At 44.5% G+C, this 25,077-nt stretch overlaps 1 protein-coding gene across 8 annotated transcripts in view; it reads right to left on the reverse strand.

Moving 5' to 3' along the window:
* The window catches only part of mipol1 (mirror-image polydactyly 1), a 442,941-nt gene that overhangs the window by 238,708 nt on the left and 179,156 nt on the right, over positions 1 to 25,077 (reverse strand). For 7 of the 8 annotated variants that reach the window (XM_070879089.1, XM_070879087.1, XM_070879093.1 and 4 more), the window contains 2 exons: positions 23,598 to 23,733; positions 22,614 to 22,719 (listed from right to left, as the gene is read on the reverse strand). In XM_070879089.1, coding sequence (XP_070735190.1) covers positions 22,614 to 22,719; positions 23,598 to 23,733 — 242 coding nt within the window. The remainder of the gene's footprint in view (positions 1 to 22,613; positions 22,720 to 23,597; positions 23,734 to 25,077) is intronic. The other variant, XM_070879088.1, reaches the window with a different exon arrangement.

The following is a 25,077-nucleotide window of genomic DNA, read 5'->3' on the forward strand; positions in this document are numbered from 1 at the left end:
ACTCAGCTCCACTTCCCTGCCCGCTCCCCATAACTCTTTATTCCCTTATCACTCAAAAATCTGACTATCTCCACCTTAAATATATTCAATGACCCAGCCTCCACAGCTCTCTGGGGCCACAGATTTACAACTCTCAGAGAAGAAATTTCTCCTCATCTCAGTTTTAAATGGGTGGCCCCTTATTCTGAGACTATGGGCCCAAGTTTCCACACGATAAAAAACGGGCGCCCCTCCGAGCTGGGCGCCCGTTTTTCGCGCCTAAAACGGCGCCTGAAAAAAAAACGCGCGATTCTGGAGCGTCCTGCAGCTCCTTGTCTGTTTGGCGCGGCGCTCAGGGGGGCGGAGCCTACCATCGCGCCGATTTTGTAAGTGGGAGGGGGCGGGTACCATTTAAATTAGTTTTTTTCCTGCCGGCAACGCTGCGCGTGCGCGTTGGAGCGTTCGCGCACGCGCAGTGTGAAGGAAACATTGGCACTCGGCCATTTTTGTAGTTCTTTGTAGCTGTTTAATTTTTGTACATTTTTTAAAAGCACATTGCCATCAGCACATCAGCACTGAGAAGGCTGCAGGAAGCCTCAGAAAGTTGAGGCAGCCGTTTCCCTCCCCCTCCGCCGTCGGGAACAAACGACTGCCTCCTCCCACCCCCCCCCCCGCGGGAACGAACGGCTTTCTCCTTGCCCCCCCCCCCGCGGGAACGAACGGCTTTCTCCTCCCCCCCCACCACCGCGGGAACGAACGGCTTTCTTCTGCCCCCCCCGCGGGAACGAACGGCTTTCTCCTTGCCCCCCCCCCCCCGCGGGAACGAACGGCTTTCTCCCCCCCCCCGCGGGAACGAACGGCTTTCTCCTTGCCCCCCCCCCCCGCGGGAACGAACGGCTTTCTCCCCCCCCCCGCGGGAACGAACGGCTGCCTCCTCCCCCCCCCCCCGCGGGAACGAACGGCTTTCTCCTCCCCCCCCCCCCCCCGCGGGAACGAACGCCTGCAGCATTCTCCCTGGCTGAAGTACTTTCACAGAGGTGGGAAGATGGTTTATTTAATCTTTTATTTGCTTATAAATGTTTCTTCAGGTTGGATTTATTTGTATAATATATGTAGAAGTATAAATAAGGATTTATTATAGAATTTAATGACTTCCCTTCCTCCCCCCTCCCCACTCCACCTTGTTCTGGACGCCTAATTTGTAACCTGCGCCTGATTTTTTAATGTGTAGAACAGGTTTTTTCAGTTCTACAAAAATCTTCACTTGCTCCGTTCTAAGTTAGTTTGGAGTACGTTTTCACTGTGGAAACTTTGAAATCAGGCGTCAGTGGCCGGACACGCCCCCTTTTGAAGAAAAAATTCTGTTCCAAAGTGGAACTGTTCTAACTGACGAGAACTGCAGAAAAAAAATGTGGAGAATTGCGATTTCTAAGATAGTTCGTTCTCCATCAGTTGCTCCTAAAAATCAGGCGCAAATCATGTGGAAACTTGGGCCCATTGGGCTAGATTTTCCACTTTTGTGCTTATCGCCCAAAAATGGGCGTTATTTCCGGCGTGGGCAGTAAAAAAGGGTTTTCAGATCGCCGGCTTCTCGCCCATCCTCAAAGCACCTAGTCTCCATTTTTTTAAATGGGCGTTACCACGAGCGATATGAAATGGGCGGTAGCGTTAAATCTCACTGATCTTCTGCCGCAAAGTGTCGCCGTCCTTAGCAATGGCATGGCAACGCTCGATTCCCACGAGTCAGGAGGTCAAGGGTCATCATGACATGCGCAGAAGAGGAGACAGAGAGAGAGGGAGCTCAGAGGCACTGAAGGCGTGTGTGGCTGTGCTGTGTGCTTATTTGGCTGTTGTGGGAGGCACGAGGGAGATTCACCAGCAGCAAAAAGCCTACTAAGCACCAAGAACATAGTTGGCACTGAGTTTTTGTCCAACAAATAAGATATAACATGGAAGAGATGGTGGAGGCCCTGGAGCTGGTAGCCAGGAACACTGGTGGCAGAGGGCTCCCAGTGTGAGGCACTGCACCCCAAGATGCTGCACCCCCATTGCCAACCACACGAGAGCCAGGAGCAACATCTCGCTTATGGCTTGGAGCACTTTCCCACCTCAGGACCGTCCTCTCTCGTATCCGTTCAAACAGCGGTTCGGCCGTCATCCACCGTGTTCGCCTTCCCCACCCCCGCCCACGAAGCATCGCCTGAAGAGCTCCTCAGCCAGGCGGCTTGGAGTCAGGCGGGGAAGTGCAAGAGGTAGAGGTGGGGAGAAGGTTTTTTTTTTAAAAACAGAAATACTGATGATTTCAGACAAATGTTCGGTTTAAATGTTTTTTATTTAACAAAATCCTGTTACGCATTGTCTCAGGTAGCTGCACTGTTACACGCTGGTGATTCCTTATCAAAGGGTATAATGACACTTAACTTCAATCAACGTAAACTTTAACTGTCACCCAAGGTGATGACCACCATTGATGTATCACCTGCACAGCCAGTAGTGTGTCAGCCTTCTAAATAGCACCAACATTCTTTCAGGCAAAGCAATCATTGATGAGCTCCTGATTTAAGGCTCTTGCAGCTACCATGCCACCACAGGCCCTTTCATGCGGTTTACAGGGGGTAGGGGCATGGGTTCAGCGTCAGCCTGATTGTCTGGACCGATGTCAGAGTCTGCCTCCTCATCCTCCTCCTCGTCCTCCTCTTCCTCTCTCTGGTGAGGTGGACTGTCAGACTCATCAGGCAATTCTTGTCCCCTCCTGAGCCAAGTTGTGCAGCTTGGAGCACACCACCACGAATTGAGCTACCTACTCAGGGTGGTATTGGAGCTCACCTCCTGAGTGGTCCAGGCATCTAAAGCGCTGCTTAAGCACTCCAATGGTTTTCTCCATGATATTGCGAGTGGCTCTGTGGCTCTCATTGTATCGTATCTCAACTTCGGTGTGGGTGTCACATAAGAACATAAGAATTAGGAACAGGAGTAGGCCATCTAGCCCCTCGAGCCTGCTCCGCCATTCAAAATGACCATGGCTGATCTGGCTGTGGACTCAGCTCCACTTACCCGCCCGCTCCCCATAACCCTTAATTCCCTTATTGGTTAAAAATCTATCTATCTGTGATTTGAATACATTCAATGAGCTAGCCTCAACTGCTTCCTTGGGCAGAGAATTTCACAGATTCACAACCCTCTGGGAGAAGAAATTCCTTCTCAACTCAGTTTTAAATTGGCTCACCCGTATTTTGAGGCTGTGCCCCCTAGTTTTAGTCTCCCTGACCAGTGGAAACAACCTCTCTGCCTCTATCTTGTCTATCCCTTTCATTATTTTAAATGTTTCTATAAGATCACCCCTCATCCTTCTGAACCGTCACGAGTAAAGACCCAGTCTACTCAATCTATCTTCATAAGGTAACCCCCTCACCTCCGGAATCAGCCGAGTGAATCATCTCTGTACCCCCTCCAAGGCTAGTATATCCTTCCTTAAGTAAGGTGACCAAAACTGCACGCAGTACTCCATGTGCGGCCTCACCAATACCCTGTACAGTTGCAGCAGGACCTCCCTGCTTTTGTACTCCATCCCTCTCGCAATGAAGGCCAACATTCCATTCGCCTTCCCGATTACCTGCTGCACCTGCAAACTAACTTTTTGGGATTCATGCACAAGGACCCCCAGGTCCCTCTGCACCGCAGCATGTTGTAAATTCTCCCCATTCAAATAATATTCCCTTTTATTGTTTTTTTTTTCCCCAAGGTGGATGACCTCACATTTTCCGACATTGTATTCCATCTGCCAAACCTTACCCCATTCGCTTAACCTATCTAAATCTCTTTGCAGCCTCTCTCTGTCCTCTAATTTCCCATTAATCTTTGTGTCATCTGCAAATTTTGTTACACTACACTCTGCCCCCTCTTCCAGGTCATCTATGTATATTGTAAACAGTTGTGGTCCCAGCACCGATCCCTGTGGCACACCACTAACCACCGATTTCCAACCCGAAAATGACCCATTTATCCCAACTCTCTGCTTTCTGATAGCCAGCCAATTCTCGATCCATGCCAATACATTTCCTCTGACTCTGCGTACCTTTATCTTCTGCAGTAACCTTTTGTGTGGCACCTTATCGAATGACTTTTGGAAATCTAAATACACCACATCCATCGGTTCACCTCTATCCACCATGCTCGCAGTGGGGTCATCAGCCAGGTGGCAAGGCCAAATCCTTTGTCACCAAGCATCCAGCATTGACCTTGTGGCTGATTATTAAACAAGTCAGATACAGTGCTCTCATGCAGGATGTGAGCATCATGGATGCTGCCCGGAAATTGAGCATTCACTGCCAGTATAATTTGCTGGTGGTTGACAACAAATTGGACATTCAGGGAGTGGAATCCCTTGAGGTTCCTGAAAACCTCTGCATCCTGAAAAGGTGCCCGCATCGCGATGTGCGTACACAGTCTATTGCTCCCTGCACCTTGGGGAAGTTTGCAATTACGGAAAATCCTAGAATCCTACAGCCCTCTCACCCTGTGCCTCCCTGGTCATAGGGAAGCTGATCAAGTCCCTCCTGCGTGCATACAGGGCTTCAGTGACCTGTCTAATGCAGCAATGTGTGGCATGCTGAGAAAGTCTGCAAATGTCGCCAGCTGTGGCCTGAAAAGAATCCGAGGTGCAGAACGACAGTGCAGCGCTGACTTTGACCTCGACAGACAGTGCAGTACTGATGGTGCTGGCAGGCTGCAGATCTCCCCTTATCAGCTAGCATACCTCAGTGATAACCTCTTTGTGGAAGCACAGTCTCCGAAGGCAGGTGGTGTCCGGCAAGTCGAGGTAAGACTGCTTCTCCCTGTACTTGCGGGGGGTGTAACATCTGGTCCTCATCAGTCTGGCACGTCTTACATTGGGCACATAATGCTGTGGAGCGTGCCTTCGGCGATCTCGAGTCTGCTGCATGTAATTGGTTATCAAGAGAGGGTGAGAAAGGTCAGGCCCCATTGCAGTAGCTCTCTGTTTTCCACCGATTGCTCACAAACAATGAATGTCCCGACGAAGAAACCTATTCAATTCCAATCTGTCACAGTATGGTCAAGATGTTTGTACAGATGTTCACATCAACTCCAACAACTTCCAGAGTACATCCGAACTCCCCCGAGGTTGAAGCACAGCAGCCTTTTAAAGGATGCGACGTGTGATGTTGAACATGGTGTCCATACCGCTGTGATTAGTTCCGGTTAGTTCCACTTTTTCTGGGTGTTTTTTTATGCGAGCGATATTGTGGGCGATACGTGTGCGAGGTGGTGAAAGTGACGCTGGGCAATCTCATGGCCGCTAGGTTCAGTAAATATGCTCTTTACAACAAAACAAAGTGGGCGGGCAGTATTATTGAATGTCGATGTTAAATCAGTGCAGAAATTTACACTGGCCGATATTATGGGCGTTGATTTCACCCATTCTGATGATTCCGCCCCAAAAAACTGGACGGGCGGTATTATTTTTTCCCGGCATTAAGCACATGGAGAAAGTAACGCTCGGTCATAGCAAGGGGATTTGAGTATCGGAGCAGGGAGGTCTTACTGCAGTTGTACAGGGCTTTGGTGAGGCCTCACCTGGAATATTGTGTTCAGTTTTGGTCTCCTAATCTGAGGAAGGACGTTCTTGCTATTGAGGGAGTGCGGTGAAGGTTCACCAGACTGATTCCCGGGATAGCAGGACTGACATATCAGGAGAAACTGGATCGACTGGGCCTCAATTCATTCGAGTTTAGAAGAATGAGAGGGGATCTCACAGAAATATATAAAATTCTGACAGGATTGGACAAGTTAGAGGCAGGAAGAAAGTTCCCAATACTGGGGAAGTCTAGAATCAGGGGTCACAGTCCAAGGATAAAGGGTAAGCCATTTAGGACTGAGATGAGGAGAAACTTCTTCACTCAGAGAGTTGTTAACCTGTGGAATTCTCTACCGCAGAAAGTTGTTGAGGCCAGTTCGTTAGATATATTCAAGAGGGAGTTAGATATGGCCCTTACAGCTAAAGGGATCAAGGGGTATGGAGAGAAAGCAGGAAAGGGGTACTGAGGTGAATGATCAGCCATGATCTTATTGAATGGTGGTACAGTCTTGGAGGGCCGAATGGCCTACTCCTGCACCTATTTTCTATGTTTCTATGTTAAGCATGCAAAAAAGTGGAGGTTTTAGCCCCTATATCCCCTAATTTAGTTTCCCCCATGAGTGGAAGTATCCTCTCTGCATCCACCTTGTCAAGCCCCCTCATTATCTTAAATGTTTCGATAAGATCACCTCTCATTCTTCTGAACACCAATGAGTATAGGCGCAACCTACTCAACCGATCCATAAGTCAACCCCCTCATCTCCGGAATCAACCGAGTGAACCTTTTCTGAACAGCCTCCAATGAAAGTATATCCTTCCTTAAATACAGAGACCAAAACTATATGCAGTGCTCTAGGTGTAGCCTCACCAATACCCTGTACAGTTATAGCAAGACTTCTCTGCTTTTATACTCTATCCCCCTTGCAATAAAGACCAACATTCCATTTGCCTTCCTGATTACTTGCTGTACTAACATTTTGTGTTTCTTACACAAGGACCCCCAGACCCCCTGTACTGTAGCACTTTGCAATTTTTCTCCATTTAAATTATAATTTGCTTTTCTATTTTTTCTGCCAAAGAGGATAACCTCACATTTTCCCACATTGTTATCCATCTGCCAACTTTCTACCCACTCACTTAGCCTGCCCGAAAACAGAAAAGCCTAAAATCCAGCCTCTAATTGTTTTCTAGTCAGACTAATAATAAGCATGAAGATGATCAACTTGTGCACAAAGTTTGCAGGAAATCTGAAATAAAAATAGAAATGCTGGAAATATTCAGCATGTCAGACAGCATCTGTGGAGTGAGAAACAGAGTTAAAGTTTCAGGTCAATGACCTTTCATCAGAACTAGAAAAAGTTAGAGATATAACAGATTTTGTTACATTTCTAACTTCTGTTCCCGACAACAGATGTTAAGCTAACTGGTCTATAATTCTAGTTTCCCTCTCTCACCTTTCTTAAATAGCGGTGTGACTTGTGCAATTTTCCAATCTAAAGGAATGGTTCCTGAATCTAGAGAACTTTGGAAGATCATTGTGAGGGCATCTGCAACATTTTCACGTACCTTCTTTAGAACCCTGGGATGAAAACCATCAGGTCCTGGGGATTTGTCACTCTTTAATGCCATTATTTCCTACAATACAGGTATTTTACTTTCGTTAATATTTTTGAGTCCCTGTGCCCGATTCAATATTAGTTTCCTTGGGATTTCCGGCATGCTATCCCCTTCTACTACTATAAATACTACGCAAAGTAATTATTTAACATGTCCGCCGTCCTTATTTTCATTTTTATCATTTTTTGCTCTAAACCACCCTCTTTTTCCAAACATAATTGTAAAGTTTTCTATGTTGACTTTGAGATCCCTTGTAAGTTTGTTTTTCTTACTCCATTTTTGTAGCTCTTTGCTGTTCTTTGTATCTCTCCCATTTGCCAGGATTGCTCTATTTTTTGAATTCTTGTATGCTTTTTCTTTTAGTTTTATATTGTCTCTTACCTCATTAGTCGTTCATGGCTGTGTTTTTGGCAAGTAGAGCTCTTGCTCCTCAGTGGTACAAACTAGTTCTGAATCACGTTAAATTCTTTTTTCAACATCTCCCACTGATCTTGTCATTTTACCCATTAACAGATTTGCCCAGTGTACTGTAGACAGTCCCTGTGTCATCCCGGTGAAGTCGGCCGTACTTAAATCTAAAATACTGTTTCACATTTCTCCCTTTCAAACACAACATTGAACTTAAACAGATTATGGTCGCTATTAGTGCACTGTTAGGCTGTTAATTAAATCTGGCTCGTTGCTCATTATTAAATCTAATATGGCCTGCCCCCTGGTTTGTTCTCGAACATATTGTTGGAGAAAACTATCCTGAACACTCAAGAAATTCGCTACTTTTTTGACACAAGATCATCTGCTTATCCCAATCTATATGGAGGTTAAAATCCCCCATTAAAGCCACTCTGCCTTGACCACGTGCTTGCCTAATCTCTGTATTAATACATTCTGCTTCTTCACAGCTGCTACCAGGGGGCCTATACACAACTCCCGAGTGTCTTAAAGCCTTTCCTATTTCTAAATTCTACCCATAAAGTCTCCACTGCCTGCTTAGCTCTCTTCATATCATTTCTTATCATAGAAGTAATTTTGTCGTTAATCACTAAAGCTACTCCTCCCCTCTACCAGATTTCCTATCCTTCCTGCAGACTGTACAACCTGATATTCAGATCCTAGTTCTGATCGTCTTGCAGCCATGTTTCAGTAATAGCTACCATGTCGTACCCTGAATTTGCGCCTGAAATTCACTCAATTTTGTCCTTGTACTCCATGCGTTTGTATAAAGAACACTTATCGGGCCGCACACCCTAACATGTTCTTCTTCTCTAGTGCTGTTACTTTACTGGCTAGATTTTCGACAGGTTATTTGCCTGGGCAAATTGCAAAAACGACTTTTTTTGGCGCAAAACGAATCGCATAACATTTTGCGTCCAGGCGGAAATTTCGACAGTGGTTTTGCGGCAGCGCTAAAACTTAGCGCCCGCCCGATATTTTCACCGTTTGGATGACATCCATCGGCGTGCAACACTGCGCTATCGCAGGAACGGTGCCATCTTGAAAACGGAGCAGAAGTTCAGTGTATAAAATGTTTTCGAGAAGGCGGCTGCGTTTTACACAGTGTAATTTTACTGTAAGTTTTGTGTGAGTTTATAGTTCGTTTTAAAGGATATTTAAGGACATTTAAAAAAAATGGGGGCTATACTATGTCAGCCATTATTCGTGGCTGCTCTACTTATACAGTGTTGAGCTTCAAGAAGGCTTATTGATGAGCATTTTGAGTGTAATCGAACAGGTTGCAGACGTATGGGGAGGAGGCCTTACCCCCCACGAGTTTACAGGGAACAGCACTCATACCTGCAGCTCTCTGAGGCACAGTGCATTAGAAGGCTGCGCTTCCGAAAAGAGGTGGTCAGAGATATGCCAACTCATAAAGGCAGACCGACAGCTGACCAGCGGCAACAGGACTGCACTGCCCATCGAGGTGAAGGTGACTGCGGCACTTGCCTTCTATGCCTCCGACTTCTTTCAGGCATCAGCAAAGGACATATGCTCCACCTCGCAGCACGCTGCACATTGCAGCATTCGCCAGATGACTACTGCACTGTACACACGCAGGATGGACTTCATAAACTTCCCAATGATCAAAGAGGCACAGAATGAGAGGGCTGTAGGTTTTGGATGAATTGCTGGCTTCCCCAAGTTCAGGGTGTCTTTGTACGCACATTGACCTGCGAGCACCTTTATTCAATCCAAAGGTTTACCGAAACTGAAAGGGATTCCACTCCAATGAACGTACAGATCGTCTGCAACCATACTTAGAGCATCATGGCAGTCAATGCCCAATATCAAGGGAGCATCCATGATGCTTTCATCTTGCATGAGAGCAGTGTCTCATGCCTGTTCGAGCGTCAACAAGGCCAGAGCTTGATGCTGGGGGACAAAGGTTCCGACCTCGCCACCTGGCTCATGGCCCACCCCCCCGGAACCTTCAGACAGAAGTCGAGCATCGCTATAATGAGACCCATATAGTCACATGCAACATTGACAATTGGAGTGCTCAAGCAGTGCTTCCAATGCCTGGACCACTCTGGAGGTTGCCTGCAATACTCCTCTCAGCAGGTCTCTGAGTTAATTGTGGTGTGCTGCATGCTACACCACTTAGCCACACAACTAACACTACGATATGTGTGCGCACTAGGTTTGTGCAGCCGAGCTGGTCTCCAGTCGTCTTGGTTAATCCTGGCCACTGGACCAAGACCTAGCTCTGTCAAGCCCGTGTGGTGGCTGGTGTGCAACGGCCACCATACGTTAAAAAAATTCACGCACAGGCATCTTCCACCCTTCAGGATGTAGTTCGCGACCTGGAATATTAGGTCCTTCATTGAAACACCTGTGAACTCATCCCTTTTTGGCGTGGAAGCAAGTTATCCTCGATACAAGGAACCGCATAAGACAGAGAGAGATCATGAGGGGACAGGATTTGCCAATGGGGACTGCAGGACCACCTCAGGAGAGAGGAGAGGAGGAGGACGAGGAGCCTGGCAAGGATGAGGAGGAGGAGCCTGGCGAGGAACACAATCACTACCACAGGGGAGGACTCGTGGAGCTTTCACCACTGCAAAAGCCTTACACGTCAGCAGTTCATAATTCACACGCTTAGCTTGAAGAATTTGGCCGTTGCCTGGCACTCTATCCCACCAAGTTGACTATTTCCACTCTTATTCTGCAAATGACACACTGCACAGGAATGGTTAAGGTGAACAAAATAATTTGTTAAACATAATTTTGAAACTTAAATAAAATTTGAACTTTCACAGAATTTGAAAACTTTTAAAACTTTTATAAAATAACAAAACAGCAAAACAACAAATCAGCAACAAAACAACAACCCCTGCACGGAATGTCTTTTACCTCCGGCTCTTCCCCCTGCACCCCGCAACCCAACTCACCTTAACACCCCTCCCTCGTGTCATGACCCTATCCAAGTTGGCACCAAAAGTTCGTGGAGCAAGGCGGCCAGAGTCCTGCTATATTGGGGGGGGGGAAGAAACAATGGAGACGCCACGTGTGAATTCATTGGAGAAGCTCGGGTTATGGAAGGCCCGGCTTCTGAGTGGCAGCATCTTGCTCGGCGTCACCACTTACAGGTGATGACAATCTGGGTGCGACACTGGGGACTGCAGTGTCAAAGATGGAGGCCATCAATTGCGCATGGGCATCGACAGCCTCGGTGGTTTTGCGGCTCGCACCGACAATCTGCGACATGCCCTCCCTCATGTTCGCAGATAGTGCCGCAATGCTTGCGGGAATACTACCCAATATCTCCAGGAGCTGTCGGGTGAGCTGGACGCTCTCTCCCTGGACAGTCCCACCATGTCCAGTTGTGCGTCCGCCTGTCTGTCAGCAGACCAGCTTTGCCGACTCACTCTCTGGAGAGACGGCATTTGGGATTCAACTCGGGGAGTGTATTGCTGCACGCCACTAGTACTCGGGGCCTCAGATGGCTGAAAGCCCGGGAATGTTTCATTCTCGGATAAGATGTTGTCCGGAGGAAATAGAGGCGCGAGTGCATTAGCCCCCCAACCCCTCCCCAGTGTAGGCTGCTCCGTCCATTCCTCTCCTTCAAGTTCTTCGCCCTCGTCCTCCTCTTTTCGCCCACCACCCCCCCACATGACGGCCTGAGGTAGAGGCTTCCACTGAAGGATTTGGTGCATGCAACTCCCCATCTGGAAATAGAAAACAACAGATGAGTGGTTAGCAGCAGGGGTGGGGGCAGTGTGACATGAGTAAGGTCACATAGCACAGGCTCATTTGGAGGACCGCGCCGCTACTCCATTTTATGTAGTCCAGAAACACTGCATGACATTACCCCAACACACGTCCACAGACACTACATCACATTGCCCCAACCCAGTCCAGGGAGTGTGCTGGACTTGCCCTCACTATTGAACGGGGGGTCAGCACCCTCTCGGGCAGTTACCCTCCCTGAATCATAGAATTATAGAAGTTTACAGCATGGAAGGAGGCCATTTCAGCCCATTGTGTCTGTGCCAGCCAACAAAGGCTATCCAGCCTAAGCCCACTTTCCAGCTCTAGGTCTATAACCCTGCAGCTCACGGCACTTCAAATGCACATCCAAGTATTTTAAAAAATGTGGTGAGGGTTTCTGCCTCTACCACCCTTTCAGGCACAACCCTCTGCGTGAAGAAATTTCCCCTCAAATCCCATCTAAACCTTCTACCAATTATTTTAAATTTATGCCCCCTGGTTGTTGACCCCTCTGCTAAGGGAAATCGGCCCTTTCTATCCACTATATCTAGGCCCCTCATAATTTTATTCACCTCAATGAGGTCTCCCCTCAGCCTCCTCTGTTCCAAGGAAAACAAAGCCAACCTATCCAATCTGCCCTCATAACCAAGATTCTCCACTCCTGGCAACATCCTCGTAAATCTCCTCTGTACCCTCTCCAGTGCAATCACGTCTTTCCTGTAATGCGGTGACCAGAACTGCACGCAGTACTCCAGCTGTGGCCTAACCAGTGTTTTATACAGTTCAAGCATAGCCCTTATAGTCTATGCCTCGGCTAATAAAGGCAAGCATTCCGTATGCCTTCTTAACCACCTTATCTACCTGGCCTGGTACCTCCAGGGATCTGTGGACATGCACTCCAAGGTCGCTTTGTTCCTCTACATTTCTCAGTCTCCTACCATTTAATGTGTATTCCCTTTCCTTGTTAGCCATCCCCAAATGCATTCCCTCACACTTCTCCGGATTAAATTCCATTTGCCACTGTTCTGCCCACCTGACCAGTTGATTGATATCTTCATTATCAACCACACAGTCTATTTTTTGTATCATCTACAAACTTCTTAATCATACCCCTTATATTCAAGTCTAGATCTTTGATGTATACCACAAAAAGCAAGGGACCTAGTACTGAGCCCTGTAGAACCCCACTGGATAAAGCCTTCCAGTCACAAAAACACCCATCAACCATTACCCTTTGCTTCCTGCCTCCGAGCTAATTTTGGATCCAACATGCCACTTTGCCCTGGATCCCATGTGCTTTTACTTTCGTGAACAGTCTGCCATGTGGGACCTTATCAAAAGCTTTGCTAAAATCCATATACACTACATCATACGCACTGCCCTCATCGACCCTCCAGGTTACCTCCCCGAAAAATTCTATCAAATTAGGCAGACACGACCTTCCCTTAACAAATCCGTGCTGACTGTCCCTGATTAATCCGTGTCTTTCTCAATGTAGATTTATCCTGTCCTTCAGGATTTTTGCCAATAATTTTCCCACTACTGAGGTTAGGCTGACTGACTTGTAATTACTCGGTCTATCCCTTCTTCCCTTCTTAAACAAAGGTACCACATTAGCAGTCCTCTAGTCCTCTGGCACTACACCTGAAGCCAAAGAGGATTGGAGAATGATGGTCAATGCTTCTGCTATTTCCTCTTTTGCTTCGCTAACAGCCTGGGATACATTTCATCCGGGCCTGGGGACTTATCCACTTTCAAAGCTGCTAAACGCTTTAATACCTCCTCTCTCACTATGTTTATTTCGTCTAATATTTCACACTCCTCCTTGATAGCAGTGTCTGCATCACCCCTCTCTTTTGTGAAAACAGACGCAAAGTATTCATTAAGAACCATATCCACATCTTCCACCTCCACACACAGATTACCCTCATGGTCTCTAATAGAACCTACCCTTTCTTTAGTTATCCTCTTGCTCAATATATTTGTGAAACATCTTTGGGTTTTCCTTGATTTTACTTGCCAAGAATTTTTCATGCTCTCTCTTTGCTTTCCTAATATCCCTTTTAATTTCACCCGAGACACCAATCAGACCAGCCACTCTCTCCTCGATGTCTATCAGAGGCATGCTTCGGGGTGGACTGCCGCCTGTCCGCCGCTGCTCCCGGCGGTTGTGGGACATCTTTCCCTGCAAAGATGACAATGGGAATGGTTACACACAGATAGCCACCAAAACACTTCAACCATACTGTGTGCATTTAATAGAGACCTCGGTTTAATGGCCCTGGAAGTTGCACGTGGTTCACGAGGAAGACATCTAAGTGCAGAAACATCTTTTCAGATCTCAGAAAGCAATCTTAATAATGTGTAAAGATCATTCATAGCAAATAAGGTGCAACAATAAGCCTACCTATACCAACAGCATGAGAACAAATAGTGTGTCAGATTTATAATTTAAGTAATGAAGGAGCACATAAATAAAAATCTTACTTACTCCAACGACCCTGCAATGGTCATTAAACGGCACTGTGTGTGGGTCCTTCGGATGGCGCCGATATAGGAGACTTCCTCAGCTACGCTGGTCCGAATTCTATGAAAAACCACTGGGAGGGGTCTACTTGCACCCCTCCTGTTTAATTCTGCCCATCTCCTTTCAACAGCAGTGACAAGGGCCTCGTTTGCCTCACTGCTGAACTTTCTGGCTCTCTGTCTGCTCCCATCTCCTTCCATCGTGAATGAAATTTAAAAATGGTTGATCATCCCTGGGTGTACTGCGCATGCGCGGGCGCTCCTTGACAGCTGATCAGAAGCGCAGGAAGAAGAAAAAATTTGCAAAAAATAAAATAAAATTTGCACATGTGCAGAAGGTCCGATTTTGGTCGCAAATTCCGGCTCCGCCGCACAAATTCTGTCGTGCAACACCGATTTATCGCTATCGCTAACGATATTTACTGTTTGCCAAATTTTGCGAGCTCTGGTGGTAACGGTAACCCAGCGATATAAAACATTTTTCAGCACAATTATCACCCGAAAACGGACAAAATCGCTAAAACCTGAAATTCTAGCCTTTTAGTTTTCCCTTTACCTATAGTGCCTAATGCACATTTCCTGACAATTACACTACTCTCTTCATTTACATTAGTTTTAGAATTACTCTTTATTCTACCTTTTCCACCTGAGTCACCCACCACCTCATTTAAAGACCTTGTGACAGCCTTATTTATCCTTTCCGCTGGGACCCTGGTTCCAGACCAGTTCAAGAAGAGCCCATCCCAACGGAACAGTTCCTTCCTGCCCCAGTACTGGGGCCAGTGTCCCAGGAAATGCAGCCACTCTTTCCCACACCACTCCATCAGCTACGTGTTCACCTCCCTAATCTGTTTATCCCTATGTCAATTTTCACATGGCTCAAGTAATAATCCATAGATTACAACCCTTGAGGTCCGGTTTTTAATTTTTTTTTTTAGCTCCTAGTACTCTCCGGACAGGATCTCTTGCCTTCTCTTTCCTACGTTGCTGGTCCCAATAGGGACCCTCCTCCTCCCTCTCCAATATCCTTTCAAGCAGGATCAAGATGTCCCTCACCCTGGCACTAAGTAGGCAACATACCATATGGGACTCTCGATCCTGCTTACAAAGGATGCTCTCCATCTCCCTAATTATTGAATCGCCTACAACTGCCACATTACACTTCCCCTCTTCCTCCTTTTGGACAGTTTCCTATCCAAGGTGCCATGGCCAACATTCTGGCTGTCCTTCTGACAGTTTTCATCCTTATCCTCACAGATAGCAAGTACATTGTACCTGTTAATAGGATCAGTTTCTGTAGCTCATCGTTCTCTATCTCACCTGAGTTCCCCTTGCTCACACACTATCAGTCGCACCAACCCCATTCTGATCCTGCACCTCTCTACGAGAGGTGACCAAGGTCTGGAGCAAAGTGTCCAGATACTCCTGCCCCTCCCTTATGGGTCAGAGTGTCTCCAACTCCAGATCTTTCACATTCAAAATATTATATTCAGTTCCACTGAAGATCTGTTGTCACCTCTCTTCCACTGATCCATCTTCCTCTCTAACATATGCTTAAATAAAAATTTATGGATTACTTACTTTGTACGATCATTCTCATTCTTTGGTGTGCATTCGCCTCACAGCACGCTTCAAACTAACCATCCCCTCAGGCCCTACTGGATCTAGTCTTGTGAGGATTAGGATTTTGCAAGTCAGGCAGAAAATTAACTGCTGCAATGGTATGGGTCCTGGACTTTAGGACACAGAATAGGATGACTAGTAGGGACTTTGCCTATGTATAGTGTCATGGAGATTTTTACTTGTGCATGCTAAGCAAATGGTCTCCCCAGAACAAATCAAAGTTGGCGGAAGATGCGAATAATATGAAAAATTAGGAAGATCCTACAAAGTAGGCAATCTATCTTTTGTAGTCCACTTATGCTGGGGACATGATTCAAGGAGTTTGAATGGATTTACTATAATTCAGTAGGGTAGGAAGCCTAGAAGAGGCGAGGGCCCAGGGGCAGCACGGGCCAGCCCATACTGCAATATGTGTGCGCACTAGGTCCATGCAGCAGAGCTGGTCTCCAGTCGTCTTGGTTAATCCTTGCCATTTGACCAAGACCTAGCTCTGACAAGCCTGTGTGGTGGCTGCTGTGCAATGGCGACCACACGTTAAAAAAAATCCAGGCACAGGCATCTTCCACTCTTCAACATGTAGTTCGGGACCTGGAATATTAGGTTCTTCATTGAAAGACTTGTGAACTCATCCCTTTTTGGCATGGAAGCAAGTCATCCTCGATACGAGGGACCGCCTATGATGATGACCCAAATTCCCCCAACCAACTTGCAGCCAAAGCTCCATCACACTCCGATCACATATCCCAACATCTTTCTCCCAGCCCCAGCCCTCGACTCTAATTTCTATCTCACCTATGCAGCTCCCGAATACGCAGTACCAGCCATAACCATAGGTCCATATACAACACAACAAATGACAGAAACACCACCCAAACAGAGGCAGAGGTACATCACGAGAATCTGGCCTCCACACCTTACCCCTTGAAAGACACCAAGTCTAAAGCACTCTCTGGCTCCAGCATCACACGCTTTAACAAGGATGACTACCACCCATCAACAACAGCAGGGTATAGCAAGATCTTTATTTATAGAAATTAGTATGCAATAACCAAATTAGATCCACCAATAATTAACAAAGGCCCTGACAGTATCAATATATGAATATTTTGTATATTTGTCTGAAATTTTTCTTTTAGCAGAGGATTTAACCTATTTATTTCTGACAAGTAAAAGTGAATGCTACAATAGCAAAGAAATTTCAAATGAATGCATTAAACATTTATACACTCTTATTCCACAGGACTTAAACAGCAAGGAGAGTGTGTGGTACAGTATGTATCAATGAAACATCAACAAAAATAAGGAACTTAAGCATTTATACAAGCCAATTTCACGTCCCCGGGACATCACAAATTACTTTTGAAGCACAGCCTCTGTTGTTATGTAGTCAAATGAATCAGTTAATTTGCACACCACAAGGTTCCAGAAACAGAAATGAGGTAAAGGACCAAACAAGACAGGACATTTGTACAATATAGATCGAACTCCAACAGTCTGGATAAGAGAACTATTATTATTTCTGTGTGGTAAATACCCATCCCAAATATTAAGGCTTACCCACAAAAAAAATTAAAGGCAGAGTTTTTCTGTTGAGTCTCGAAGAAGTTTCCAACACATACTGACCACATTAAATATACTGAGTGACCGTGCAATGGCAGAACATACTACCAAAATAGATATCAACATGTGGAGGTTTCAGAAGCAAAACCAGTCGAACCATTGAAATGAAACTTGACAGAACTGATATCCGTGTTTTCAGTCATATTTTTACAAATCTAGAATTGACGTAGTGTCCAAATTAGGAAATGCAATAATGGCAGGTGATTCGATAGGGGAACAGACAGGTGTTTCTGCGGCGGCAGACGTGATTCCAGGATGGTATGTTGCCTTCTTGGTGCCAGCGTCAAGGATGTCACTGAGTGGCTGAAGAACATTCTGAGGTGGGGGGGGTGGAAAGGAAGAGAGTGAACAGCTGGAGGTCGTAGTCCATATTGGTACCAATAACATGGGTAGAATGAGGGATGAGATCCTGCAGGCAGATTTTACGGCGCTAGGAAAGGAGATTAAAAAGGAGGACCTCAAAAGATAGTAATCTCCAGATTACTACCGATGCCATGAGCTAATGAGTATAGAAATAGGAGGATAGAGCGTGGCTGGTGGGATGGTGCAGGAAGGAGGGCTTCAGATTCCTGGGACATTCTGGGGAGGTGGGACCTGTACAGGCCGGACGGGTTGCACCTCAACAGAGTCGGAACCAATGTCCTCGCAGGGGGGTGGGGGTTGCTAGTAGTTGAGGAGGGTTTACATTAATTTGGCAGGAGGATGGGCTCCAGGATGTAGCATTAGAAAGGAGCAACAAAGTGCACAAAGGATGGAGAGAGGCAGATATAGCACTGGACTAAGAAATTGTGAGGTATTAGGTGGGGTCAGACGAAGAGAGAATACAAGGTGGTCAAAGGTAGGTTTACAGTGCATGTGTGCAAACGCACAAAGCATGGTAAATAAGGTTGGTGAGCTGCAGGAGCAAATAGCCACATGGAAATCCGATGTTGTGGTAATAACGGAGACCAGGCTCAAAAAAGGACAGGATTGGGTTTCAAATATTCCTGGATATAAGGTGTTCAGGAAAGATAGGGAGGGAAGGAAAGAAATGAGGTGGGGTGGCAATATTGGTTAAGGAGAATGTTACAGTGCGGGAGAGAGAGAATGTCCTGGAGGGGTCAAGACAGAATCTATTTGGTTAGAGTTATGAAATAATAGAGGTGCCATTACATTACTAGGTATATTTTACAGGCCACCAACTAGTGGGAAAGATATAGAGGAGCAAATTTGCAGGAAAATTACAGAGAGGTGCAAGAACTATAACATAGTGATAATGGGGAACTTCAATTATCCTAATATAGACTGGGATAGTAATAGTGTAAAGGGCAGAAAGGGAGACAAATTTCTGCAGTGTGTTCAGGAAATATTTTTTGATTAGTAGGTTTCCTGCCCAACGAAGGGGAATGAGGTAGGTCAAGTGGAGCAAGTGCCGGTAGGGGAACATTTAGGGAACAGTGAACATAGCATCATAAGGTTTAGATTATCTAAGGAAAAGGACAGGGAGCAATCTCGAGTAAAAATACTGAATTGAAGGGCGGCAAATTTCAGTGGGTTGAGAAGAGATCTGGTCCGAGTAAATTGGAATCACAGATTAGCAGGCAAAACTGAAATCGAATAATGGACTGCCTTTAAAGGGTTGATGGTTCGGGTACAGTTGAGGTACATTCCCACAGGGGTGAAAGGTAGAGCAACTAAAGCCAGAGCTCCCTAGATGGCGAAAGTGATAGAGAGTAAGATGAAGCAGAACAAGGGCGCGTATGACAGATGTCAGGTTGCAAATACAATTGAGAATCAGACCAAATATAGAAAGTTCAGAGGGGAAGTAAAAAAGAAAATAAGAGGGGCAAAGAGAGAGTATGAGAATAGATTGGCAGCTAACAGTAAAAGGAATTCAAAAGATTGTTATAAGCATATAAATAGCAAACCGATATTAAGAGGAGGAGTGGGGCCGATAAGGGATCAAAAAGGAGACCCACGCATGAAGGCAGAGGGCATGGCTGAGGTACTAAATGAGTACTTTGCATCTGTCTTCACCATGGAAGAAAATGCTGCCAAAGTCATAGTGAAAGGGGAGGTAATTGATAAAGAGGAGGTACTAGAAAGGCTGGCTGTACGTAAAAGTAGGTAAGTCGCCAGGACTGGATGGGATGCATCCTAGGATGCTGAGAGAAGTAAAGGTGGAAAACTAGGAGGTACTGGCCATAGTTTTCCAATCCTCCTTAGATACAGGTATGTGACACCATTGTTCAAAAAAGGGTGCAGGGCTAGTCAGTTTAACCTCACTTGTGGGGAAGCTGTTAGAAACGATAATCAGGGACAAAATTAACAGAAACTTGGACAGGTGTGGATTAATTAAAGAACAGCAACACGGATTTGTTAAAGGCAAATTGTGTTTAACTAACTTGATTCAGTATTCCTGATGAGGTAATAGAGAGGGTTGATGAAGGCAATGTGGTTGACGTGGTATACATGGACTTCCAAAAGGCGTTTGATAACGTGCCACATAATAGGCTTGCCAGCAAGGTTGAAGCCCATAAAATAAATGGGACAGTGGTAGCATGGATACAAAATTGGCTAAGTGACAGGAAGCAGAGAGTAGTGGTGAACGGTTGTTTTTCAGATTGGAGGAAGTTGTACAGTGGTGTTCCCCAGGGTACGGTACTAATTGAAGATGACAGGGCTGGTTGAGAAACGGTGAACAAAAGTGAAAAGAGCACATGGGATCCTGGGCTTCATAAGTAGAGGCATACAGTACGAAAGCGAGGAAATTATGAACCACCTTTATAAAACATTGGTTCGTCCTCAACTGAAGTATTGTGTCCAATTCTGGGCAACGCACTTTTGGAAGGATGCGAAGGCCTTGGAGAGGATGCAGAAAAGATTTACAAGAATGATTCCAGGGATGAGGACTACAGTTACATGGATAGACTAGGGAAGCTGGGGTTGTTCTCCTGAGAGCAGAGAGAGTTGAGAGGAGATTTGATAGTGGTGTTCAAAATCATGAGGGGTCTGGACAGAGTAGATAGAATGAAACTGTTCCCATTGGCGGAAGGATCGAGAACCAGAGGACACAGATTTAAGGTGATTGGCAAAAGAACCAAAGGTGACATGAGGAAAAACATTTTTACGCAACGAGTGGTTTGGATCTGGAATACACTGCCTGAAAGGGTGTTGGAGGCAGTCTCAATCGTGGCTTTGAAAAGGGAATTGGATAAGTGCCTGAAGGAAAAAGCATTGCAGGGCTACGGGGAAAGGGCGGGGGAGTGGGACTAGCTGAAGTGCTCTTGCAGAGAGCCGGCACAGACTCGATGGGGCGAATAGCCTCCTTCTGTGCTGTAACCATTCTAAGATTCTATGAGAAGAATTGTGATGATGAACAAATCTATGGGCTAGTAATTCAGTTTTTGGTCATAGTGGTTTTTTGCCGCCAAAAATGATTTCGAGGCCTAACATTCAGGAAAAAATGCGCCCAGCGGTAAAAATCGGCGTTGCACGAAGATTCGTGGCACAAACCGTGAATTTTCTGCAACTTTTCTCCGAGGCCGATATCGCTGCGAGTTGGGCCTGGTGGGCGGGGGGGAAACAATTTTTTTTTCCCCCCAAAAAAATCACAAAACATTCACAAGACCCTTTTCTAGCGAATCGCTGCAAAAGAATTAAAAAATAAAAACTTTAACTTACCGACCACCGTTCCAAGGGCTACAATGCAGGTTTTTCCCTGGCGTTTTTTTTGGTCCTATCTATGGGTCACCGTTGAGCCAAATATTGGGCGAAAGCGCTTTTTCCAGTCTTGCACGCCGGTGGTCTGCTCCCCAACGGTATTTCAAAACCGCCGGCGCAAGACTTCAGGGAATTTCCGGTCGCACCGTTTTCCGCCAAAAATGGCGAAATACTGCCGCAAAACACAGCACAAGGTTGGGGAATTTCCAGCCCTACGTGTTTTGTTGTCCTCAGCAGATACCGAGGCCTAAAAATGCAAGTGCTGAAGGCTAAAGTGAAAGGAGAGAAGAGTTATACTGGGCACTCACCCTCCAGCAGAGGCCATTGCCACTGCTACTTCGACTCTACTGCCACCTTTCTCTGGATGGTCCCAGGGATTGGCACTAAAACTGCAGATGGAAGGAAAATCCTCTGGTAACTCAGTTTCTGTCTCCTTCTTGTGGGCAGGGAAGGGAGTTGCCAGTAGTGTTCTCAGTGTGGGCGAGAGGAAGAAAATCTAGCTTGGGGTAGGGAGGTGCCAATCGGCCTCCCTACTCCAATTTCTCATCGTTTGTACCACAATCTTTTCAGGCGGGATTGTGGAGGAAAATCCAGCCTATAGTGCCTAGCAGAGGAACAGAAAAATGTTTTGCTATGTAGTTAAATACACTATTAGAGAAATCATGGCCAATTAGACAGCCTCACAACTTTTCATTTAATCTTTGAAGGGATATGGCATAAGAATCTAAATATCAATAGTGCATCTCTTATATTCAAAAAGCTGCAATGATTATTATACAAAAACTGCAATAATAATACAATCCAGTCTTTCTTTGAAATTATAATTGATGAACATAAATGCAATATATGGTTGAATGTCTGAAATTTTACAATTCTATCTCTATTTTAATTTAACGGCATAGATAATTTATATTCATTTTATTTCCAGGATGTTGCGGATCTGGATTTTCCTTTTCACAAAATGTTAATAAGTATGTTGGAAAAGCTGCACTGCATTAAATACCGAAGATTCTTATTATACAGAGGCTGTTCCGTCTTTCTCAGTTGCTCCCCAGCCTAACCTTTTTACACATTTTTGAGGAACTCAGCAGTCTACATAAATGAAAAGAAAATGTAGCTGACTGATTTTTAAGTTTATCTGTCTCAAATACTAAGAACTACAAATTGAACATTATGATGATGAAAGAGGCCAGGGAAAGATGCATGGTTAAATTGAATCACATCTTCATAGGACTATCAAGTTAGAGAGTGAAATAATTAAATTCGAACTACAAATGCTTGACTTTAGCTAGTTATATTGTTGGTATCATATGGGCTGGTACTTCTGAAAGAATGGGCTCAGTTGTAGATAAGTGTGAATACATCCAAACAAAGGATGCTGTGATGCTTTGAACCAGTTAAAACAATAAGCGATGTTTGAACTGCTGGATGGAGGGTAAAGGCACTGGTAATCATTATTCTCCCTTGTTGACTCAAGGCCTTTCAACAAAACAAACAGCTTCTTTTGTGATTGAATTGACATGGTGTTAACAATGCATTTAATGCCAATATCAGTATGAATTCAGGTAAAGCTGCACAGCATGCTGGTACCAGGATCCCAGAGTTACTCATTTTATATGTCACTTAAAACTGCCAAAAACTTTAAACCCTCACACCTTTAGCAAACACAGGTAATATTTCATGGCATCATGTCAAATTGCAACAGCTTCTTGCACATCCACCCAACAAACCACTGAAAATGTACCTGCAGCCTTTTCAGCTATTTTGGCTTCTACAGCTTTTTCTTGCAATTCCGTGTCCAGTTTTAGAACTTCCAACTCATGCTCTTTTTCTGACAGTTTATCCTGAAGCTAAGAGTACAAATAGTGCGTTGTATATATTTTAAAGCTCAAGTTGTGCATACCATTTTTGATTACAGATCGATAGATTAATATTAAAGTTAGTAACCTTCACTGAATGCATGCAAGATTGAAGTTGAGGATATTTCTGAAGGCTGCTATCAATATAGATAATTAAACACATCCAATATTTACACATAACTTTTACCCTCAACAAAGATCGACATTCGACAGTGTCAAACAAGATTCTAAAATCAGCTATCCCCTGAAATGAGTTCACCTGATAAATACAAATATTTGATCGTTTGAATTTCAGTTATGCATTGAATATTAGTAAGTCAACCTTTCATACAAGATGAATCTACTGATACCCAAGATGGGATTTTATGCAAATTAAGTGTTTTTGTGTGCAAATCTCTGCCTTACTGTGGGTCCAGAATGGAACATGGATTTGAATTATAGTGTACATTCTGGTTCAGATTTCAGAGCTAGTTGAAACTTTGAAGTATTTTGAAATAAATTAACACTGTATAGATCAGACATTTTAAATTTCAACAGTTGTAAATTTAGAATAAAATTGTTCACAGCGATCTAGAGAAATCTTTGCCAGCTGTTATGGAAGTGGTAGGTATCAGCTGCAATGAATTGCAGTAATTATCATTCTGCAATTATTGATACTATCATAAAAACTTAAAATGTGGCACCCCCAACCTGCCAGATTGTCAAAAACGCAAAAGAAGCACTTAAAGATAAATCCATTCATTTTTCATTTCTACAGAATAAAAACAATTGTTGTTGTAACAGCAGCAAGAAAAGTGTAGGTTTAAAGACAATCTTGAATACCACAAACACAAAGCACAATCAAGCAATCTAGACTTTTAAGAACATACCTTTTTATTAGATTCTCTCACAGCATTCAACTCTTTCAATAGGAATGCTATTCTCCTGTTATCATCTGTGAGTTTGGTAACTTGACCTGGGGTGAAAGGGTCACCTGGTGCATTACTACCTCTGTTTTCAGCCCTGCTGTTACAAATCAAAGACAGAAATCATTTAGTGGGGCTCAAAGTTCACTTCAATGCACAAATTTAGTTTAGGAGCTCATGGCACCTTTTTGATTGAAGACTTGGATTGTGCAAATAGTGGCTGCATATAAAGTGGGCCTAGTTATTCTAAAGCATGATAATCTTAATCTCTTGGGACTTTATATGTGTGGAGCATATATTACAAGTAGTGCTTTTGGTGAGCTAAAGCTGAAAAATTAAAAGTTGCGATGATGTCCTCACATGTAAAGATGTCTAATGTTAATATATTGAGAAAACCACACTCCTGATCTTAAAACATTGCTAGGTAAATCTAATTTCAAAATAGAAGATTTTAAACAGTATTTTTGAATAATTTATTTTCTTATAAAATACATTGTGCATAATTAGTAGCTGAATTCTTGACCATATGTTGCAAATCTACCTTCCTCCTTATTTTGGAAAGCAAGGATATGAATCAGCATTAAACATACTGGGGTAGATTTTCATCTGCACTGCCTGAAAGGAAAATCAGGCCATTTAAATTAAATGGAAGAAAAATTAAGCAGGCTCTGTTATAAGTGTGCAATCCGTTATGGGCATGGAATCTCTGCCCCTCTCTCCCCGCAACCCACCCATCCCTACTTCCCTCCTTGCGCTTTGCCCGGGTGATAATTCATGCCGAGATTGTATAGATGAAAATTTACCCAGTGTTATGCTTAGCCTTCATCAACATATATTCCACATATAAATACATTTAATCACTCATGTTATCCCCATTATCAATATATACTATGAATAATTGTATATAGATTCCGTTATTATAAAATACCATGCTTAATCCTCAAATGCATTCCATATTTTAATGGAATGAAATATTCGCTTTCACCAACTTAATTAAATATTACTAATGCTGGCTGATAAGTAATCCTCAGCCCACTATTAAATGAAAAATTATGAATGGATTGTGGTCCGTTAATTGATTTATCCCCACCTACTGCTCAAACCGAGCTTTGCTTTGGTTATGTGCATTCCATCTTTGACTGAGTCAGCCCTCCTTGGAAGGCATGGCTCCTCATTTAAGATTTTTTCCAGATGAAACTATATGGCATTGTTCCATGAGCTTTTGATTTCGAAGAGTTATATATGACTCAAAAAGAAGAATAATTATATGAGGAAACATACATTGAAATAGGGCAGCATTCCTCATCGCAAGCATGGATTCAAAGATTTACATCTGGCTTCAAAAGCACATGATGGCAAATCACACAAGGTGAATGCAATACAGGCAGCCATCTTCTGATGAAGATCATTGGCAGATACTGTCGTGAATCCTCTCTTTATACCA

This window comes from Pristiophorus japonicus, chromosome 4 (genome assembly GCF_044704955.1).
Source record: "Pristiophorus japonicus isolate sPriJap1 chromosome 4, sPriJap1.hap1, whole genome shotgun sequence".
NCBI lineage: Eukaryota > Metazoa > Chordata > Chondrichthyes > Pristiophoridae > Pristiophorus > Pristiophorus japonicus.